Source organism: Perognathus longimembris, chromosome 1, assembly GCF_023159225.1.
Source record: "Perognathus longimembris pacificus isolate PPM17 chromosome 1, ASM2315922v1, whole genome shotgun sequence".
Classification (NCBI taxonomy): domain Eukaryota; kingdom Metazoa; phylum Chordata; class Mammalia; order Rodentia; family Heteromyidae; genus Perognathus; species Perognathus longimembris.
Genome location: NC_063161.1, coordinates 59,714,457 through 59,721,388, shown reverse-complemented (window position 1 = coordinate 59,721,388; position 6,932 = coordinate 59,714,457). Strand labels below are relative to the sequence as shown.

Sequence of the window (6,932 nt, the reverse complement as noted above, 5' to 3'; positions counted from 1 at the left end):
TGGAAAGATGCACCTCAAGTCCGTGTCGTCCACTTGTTAATGGGGTGTGGGACATGCAAGAGTCAGAGGAAGGCCTGCTAGCAATAGGAAGACTGCAGAATGATAGCTCCCCAATAGTGGAAGTTACCCAAATATGTTTGTAAAGACTTGTATCCAGAAGGGTGGTTTGTTATTTATTGAGCAGTTATTAAATACCTCCCTGGAAAGCCCTGGATGGTACCATGACCTTTCATTAGGACTCAGATGTATATGCAGGAATGGGACATTAACAAAATATTGGCTCCTTACTTCAAATCCAACATAATTTACCCCTTGAACTAGAATCTCATCAACTTGAAGTGTACTCAGTGGCACAGCAAAAACCATAAATTCTACTGGCTATGTTTTGGATCTTCCCCACAAGATACCTATTACCTTGCTCAAGCACCGCCTACCCCAAGGGAAAAACATCCAGACAGCTTCTACTTGTTTTTACCATATATTCCAAGGGTATGTATGGAGATTTTTCTTTTTTTTTCTTTTTAGTTTGTTTTTACATTTATACAGTTTACATTGCTTGACCCATAAATAACACTCGTAAGATTAATAGGGCCATGGTTTTCAAGAGTATTTACACAGCCCCACCATGCATACAGAGCCTTTTTTTAAAATTCAAAAATCAAATCCAAAAAAAAAAAACAGCTTTCCATCACTAGGCAATATAAATTTGATCATCTAAACTTATAAACCCTGACTAAGATACAAGCAGTCGTTTCATCTGTAAATGCCACTTCTGATTCCCTAATGAATCTATGCACTGCAGTGTAACAAACATCTTGCAATTCAGGGATATAAAAATATCAGCTTTAAAATCTGAACTGTACAGTATATACATTAATATTTGCACCGTTAAATTAGGAATACACTTAAGTCTAGGAAGTTCTACATTATAAATAGCGATTTTTTTTTTCCTTTCTCAATCTGTAGCTGGAACTAATACAATAACAATGTTCACCTGGCTAGTCCAGGCCCAAGAGGGGACAAGGTGGCCTCGTACAATAGGGATGCACAGTGTTAGCTAGGTCTGTGTGACGACATGCATGCCTCACAACAAGGACCAATCAGGACCTGAGCCAACCTGACTGACTTATGGAATGACAAACACTATTGCTTTACAAAGGTGGCTGGAGCTCTCCATCTTCCAAGAGGGCCACTCGGTCCAATCACCTGGTGACCAGTTTCTTGGGTATGCATACTCATGTGGGTTGGAAACCAAAGTAGCTCTAGGAAACAACTATACCTGTCACAGGCACAAGATACACCTTGGCCCCATCCAAGGAAGGTAACTGGAGAAACCACACCTTAATGTTATCTGACACTGTAAACAGCAGTAGGGTTCTCATTTACATGGGCAAAGAAAGCACTTTAAAACTATTTGAGCAACTTTTCCTACAGAAGAATAAAAGTCCACTAGTTCGTGGCTAGACTTAATAACAAATGATCTCCATAGCTACTTAGTTAAGAAATAATACAGTTTTTGCCCTTGTGTCCCTTTTTCTTCTTGGATTTCGTTGTCCTCTGACTAAACTGAGGGGTGGGCAGTGCAGAAGCTGGACTGGAAAGGTCGTCTGTGTAATAGGTGAATCTCTGAGGCCTGGGCTGAGGGATTGGTTGTCCAAGAAAATATCCTTCTTCCTCCGAGTCGGAGGAGGAGGAGGAGGAGGAGCCCCAGGAGTCCTCGTCCTCTCCGTACAGACCCAGAAACCGATTCAGCCCTGGGTTTTGCAGTGCGTAGTCGGACGTGGCATGCGCGTACTGTCCATACAGATCTGCGTTCTGGATGTACGCTTGGATCTCGCGGGCGCTTTTATTCTGTATGAACTTCTCATAGTTATCCGGAGTGTAGAGCCGCAGTCGGTCCTTTGGCGTGTATTTCCTCTCCGTGACGAGATTCAGGGCATTGTCAGAGCGGGACTTGCGACTTCTCCGGCGACGATTGTGGTGGGGCCTGGATCCTCGCTCTTCAAAATGGTAGACCCGTCTCCGAGTCCTCTCACTCATTGGTGGCTGCCGGATCTCCAGGTTGTCGTAGCTGCCATTGTCGATGACATCGTCCGAAAACTTTACCTGCTGTGGTCTGGACTGAGACTTGGATCTTCTGAGCACCGGCAGGTGTGCAGGTTTCTCCTCAGGTATGATTTTTTCTGGACACAACTCTGAACTTAGACTTTTTAAAGACTCTGCACTCCTGTGCAGCATGGAGGAGTTCAGAGTCCCCATATTGCTCATCTTCTCACACTCATCGGCCTCCATCTCCTCAAAGTTTTGTAGAGAATATAAGGATGGCCTGGGCTTGCTTTCTCCATCCACAGAAGCCCCTAAAGGAAGCCAAAACAAGATGTGACTCTTAGAAATCCTAATATTCTGACAGTTGTTACAAACACACCACCTAAAGCAATCATTTCAAAGAAAATATCCTATTTCATTGGGTGCTGGTGGCTCATACCTGCAAACCTACCTACTCAGGATGCTGAAATCTGAGGGTTGTAGTCTGAAGCCAACCTGGACAGGAAAAGTCCAAGAGACTCTTATGTCCAATTAACTACAAAAAAATGAAGTGGGGTGGTAGCTCAAGTGATAGAGAGCTAGCCTCAAGCAAAAGATCTCAGGGACAGTGCTCAGGCCTCAAGTTCAAGCCTCAGGAATGGCATAAAAATAATAAATGTCCTGTTTTAATATTTGATTAAACCAATGTGCATTTTTCACAAATTGAGAAGTATGACTTTGTTAATGATACAAGGGTCACTGTTTTGAACCCAGCTTTTTTTTTTTTTTTGGCCAGTCCTGGGCCTTGGACTCAGGGCCTGAGCACCACCCCTGGCCTCTTCCCGCTCAAGGCTAGCACTCTGCCACCTGAGCCACAGCGCCCCTTCTGGCTGTTTTCCATATATGTGGTGCTGGGGAATCGAATGGAGAGAGCTTCATGTGTAGGAGGCAAGCACTCTTGCCACTAGGCCATATTCCCAGCAGGGCCACTGTTTTGGAGCCAAAAATTATTCTAGCACATGGCATAAGCAGCAGAAATCTTGCCAGCTCTTCACAATAGCCTTTTCATGCATTGTCATAAGCTGTGGAAGCTTACATTATTGCATCCATTAAAGTCAAGTTGCCTCAATGAACATCTCTCAAGTCAGTCTTTTCCTTTGATCAGCATCATGGGCCATTGGGAATCCACAGCCCAACAGCCTGTTTGTGTAGAGTGGCACTAGCAGCTCCTACTTCACACATTGTCTATATTTGCTTTCACAATGGCAGAGCAGAGCGATTGCAACTGATACTGTATGATGTCAAAAGGACTTTCCGGTCTTATCAACTCTTAAAATATGCTACTTCCAGATGAATCCTTTTACTTTATTTTTATGCTGGTACTGGTGCTTGAAATCAGGGTCTCAAATACTCCCTTAGCCTTTTCACTTAAGGCTGGTGCTCATACTCTACCTCTTGAGTCACAGCTCCACCTTAGCATTTTGGTAGGTAATCAGAGTCTCACAGACTTGCCTACCTAGGCTTTGATCTGCAATCATCCTATCTCAGCTTCCCTAGCGGCTAGGATGGTAGACATGAGCCACCAGTGCCTTGTTGATTCATCTTATTTCAGAACATTTCTCAAAACTAAGACTCTCCTTTGTCATAATAAACATATAACCTAGTAGACTAAAGGACAATGGAGGGTGGTGTGGATTGTGATTCGCTGGAGACTATGTAACTCTTTAAAACCACTTGTTGTTATTAAGGAATTATCAGTTCCTACCATTTTTTTTCATGTGCTGGGGATTGAACCCAGAACTTACACATGTTAAGAATACGCTCTATTATTACTGAGCCACACGCTATACTTCCAGTTCTGTCTCTAACACTTGAACTTGCCCCACATCATGGCTGTCTTTTTCTTTTTCTTTTTTTAATTTTAAAATACCTTGCACGAGGCCTGCCATACTTCTTCCTCCACTCACTCCCTTTTATTTCAGGCATTACTGCTGACAAGTCCACCAACCGAGGGTAACTACTACTCATCTCTTTTGCACAGGTCATTCTTGGTAGAGGGCAGCCATTCATCCCTTTCTTGGTTTTATTACAGTAACATTACCTTTATCAAAGGACTGGGTATCACAATGTGACTATAAAACTAGCTGAATGAGGACATTTCTGTGGCCAAAGGCCTTATCACAAGAGAATCTTAACTAGCTGGGTTCTAGGCCATCTTGCATTCAGAACCCTTTGAGATGCTTGCATTTTAAGTAAAAACAAAACAAAACAAATCTCAAATATTTTTGAACAATCTTGCAACAGGGTAATTCAGGAAAACATCAAAACAAAGCAAAAATCCATAAGCTTATAAAGTACACTATATAATATAATCAAAGAATGCAGAGATCTTTTGTATACAATCCAGCTATAAATTTTCTTATTCAACCAAATCCAATTTCTCTTCCTTAAACCAGGGTTAATACTGCTGGACACTGGTGGCTCATGCCTATTATCTACTCAGGAGGCTGAGATCTGAGGATCCAGGTTCAAAGCCAGTGCAGGCAGGAAAGTCTGTGCAGCTGTTATCTCCAATTAATCACAGGAAAAAAGAAAGCCAGAAATGGTGCTGTGACTTAAGTGGTAGAATGCTAGACTTGAGGGGGGGGGCGGGGGGAAAGGGAGCAGGACCGTGACCAAGCACAGAGTTCAAGCCCCAGGACTGGCAACCCCCGCCCCCCCCCCCCAAAAAAAAACCAAACCCAAAATGAAGGTTAATACTGCTGTGTTAAGCAAGTGCCAATGGCTCACACCTGTCATCTTAGCTATTCAGGAAAGTCCCTGGGATTCCATTTCTAATTAAAACTATCACAGAATAGCCAGAAGTTGGAGCTGTGTCTCAAGTTGTAGAGCACCAGCGTTAAGCAAGAAAAGCTCAGGCAGGGACAATGCCTAGGTCCCAAGTTCAAGCCCTAGGACTAGCCAAAAACAAAGAAAAACAAAACAAAAAAGTTGTGTTAAAAATATATATAGGGGGCTGGGAATGTGGCTTAGCAGTAGAATGCTTGCCTAGCATGCATGAAGCCCTGGGTTTGACTCCTCAGCACCACATACACAAAAAAAGGCAGAAGTGGCACTCTGGCTCAAGAGGTAGAGTGCTAGCCTTGAGCAAAAAGAAGCCAGGGACAGTGCTCAGGCCCTGAGTTCAAGCCTCAGGACTGGCAAAAACAAAAAAATTATGGATGCATTCACTTAGAGATACCTTTATTTCACTATAATGTAGCTTTACATAAAATGTCTTCCCTTGGGCTGGGGATATAGCCTAGTGGCAAGAGCACTTGCCTCGTATACATGAAGCCCTAGGTTTGATTCCCCAGCACCACATATACAGAAAATGGCCAGAAGTGGCGCTGTGACTCAAGTGGCAGAGTGCTAGCCTTGAGCAAAAAGAAGCCAGGGACAGTGCTCAGGCCCTGAGTCCAAGGCCCAGGACTGGCAAACAAACAAACAAACAAAAGTCTTCCCTTAAGTCCTGGGTTTTTAATAATATACCATACCCTAATGAAATCCGTAATGGCTCCCTTTTACCAAATACCCTCAACTCTGTAAATTGCATACCTGTGATATTAGACAAAGCCAAAGAATCCAGAGAATCTCGAACACTTTGCTCTGGTTTCAAGTCTGACAAGCACTCCAGAGAATCTTCATACCACTGCGTTTGTTCATGATTATATCCTGAGGCACCGTGGTCCAGATCCAGTTCCTGGAGCCTCCGACTGCTTGCAGGGCCAGGGTGGCTGCCATATGCAGAATCACCCAGTCCATCTTGTGACTGGGCCCAGTACATATCAGATTGGTATTTTTTACTTGCAAGGCTCTGATGATTTTGCTTTAACTCGGTCTTGTTTTTAACCATGTTATCAGATATCCAGTGCTCATTGGCTCTTATATCCATCTCACTGGACTGTTGCTGAAAGAGGCTTTTATCACCGAACTTGAGGAGGAGCTGTGTCATATAATCTTCATGCTCTGCCCATTCTTCGGGGTCTTCGGGAGTTTCTTGTTCTACTCTGCCTTTCCAGAATTCGTCATTGGCGTAACTTGCCCCTTGCCTGGAAAGATTCAGGTCATCTAGCTTCCGAGAAAGGGTATCCTCGGCATTGCCTGAAAGGCCCGGAAACTTGTAGTTCAGAGCTGGGGATAAGAGAAGGGACTGTCTGCACTGATCAGCTGACCGACTGCTTTTGCCCATGCGGACACTCCTCCTGGAGTCCCTTGATCGGGCTGACTGGAATGCAGAGTCAGAAGAATCGGAGGCATGGACATCTTCACCAAGGCTGCAGGTTTTGGAGCAATAAATCTGGCCTTGTTTAGGAAGGAAGGGACAGCCCAACAAAGAAGCCTTGCACTGGGCACAGGAGAAGCATGCTTCCGTGGCATGCCAGTGCTGCCCATCATAGGTCATCTGTGCGTGGTCAACACCTGTTTGGTCAAAGGGTAGAAGCACAGCTTACTGCTTGAAATGAGGGAGTACCAAAAAAGAAACCAGTCCCAAAGGGAACTCTTGGGTGACAGAAATGCTCTGTCTTGTTCCTTTTTGGGGTGGGGAAAGTCCTGGGGCCTAAACTCAATGCTTAGGCACTGTCCTTTATACTCAAGGCTAGTGGTCTACCACTTGAGCCACAGTTCCACCACTGGCTCGTTGGTGGTTTAATTGGAGAGAACAGTCTCATAGACTTTCTTGCCCAGGCTGTCTTTGAACTATGATCTTCAGATCTCAGTCACCTTAGTACAGCTAGGATTATAGGTGTGAGTCACTGGTGCCTGGCTTCTGTCTTGTTCTTGATGGAGTATGGGTTACTTGGCTATTAAGAGCCTTCATCATTTGTAGGTTGTGGATTTGTCAGTTTGCCTACTGACTTATCTGT

General features: G+C 44.2%; 1 protein-coding gene across 3 annotated transcripts in view; it reads right to left on the bottom strand.

The window, feature by feature from the left end:
• Positions 1–395: 395 nt before the first annotated feature.
• Positions 396–6,932, bottom strand: part of Prickle1 (prickle planar cell polarity protein 1) — a 93,200-nt gene continuing 86,663 nt past the window's right edge. For all 3 annotated transcript variants that reach the window (XM_048366070.1, XM_048366074.1, XM_048366081.1), the window contains exons 7-8: positions 5,623–6,486; positions 396–2,357 (exon numbers count right to left, since the gene is read on the bottom strand). In XM_048366070.1, coding sequence (XP_048222027.1) covers positions 1,498–2,357; positions 5,623–6,486 — 1,724 coding nt within the window. In that variant the 3' untranslated portion in view covers positions 396–1,497. The remainder of the gene's footprint in view (positions 2,358–5,622; positions 6,487–6,932) is intronic.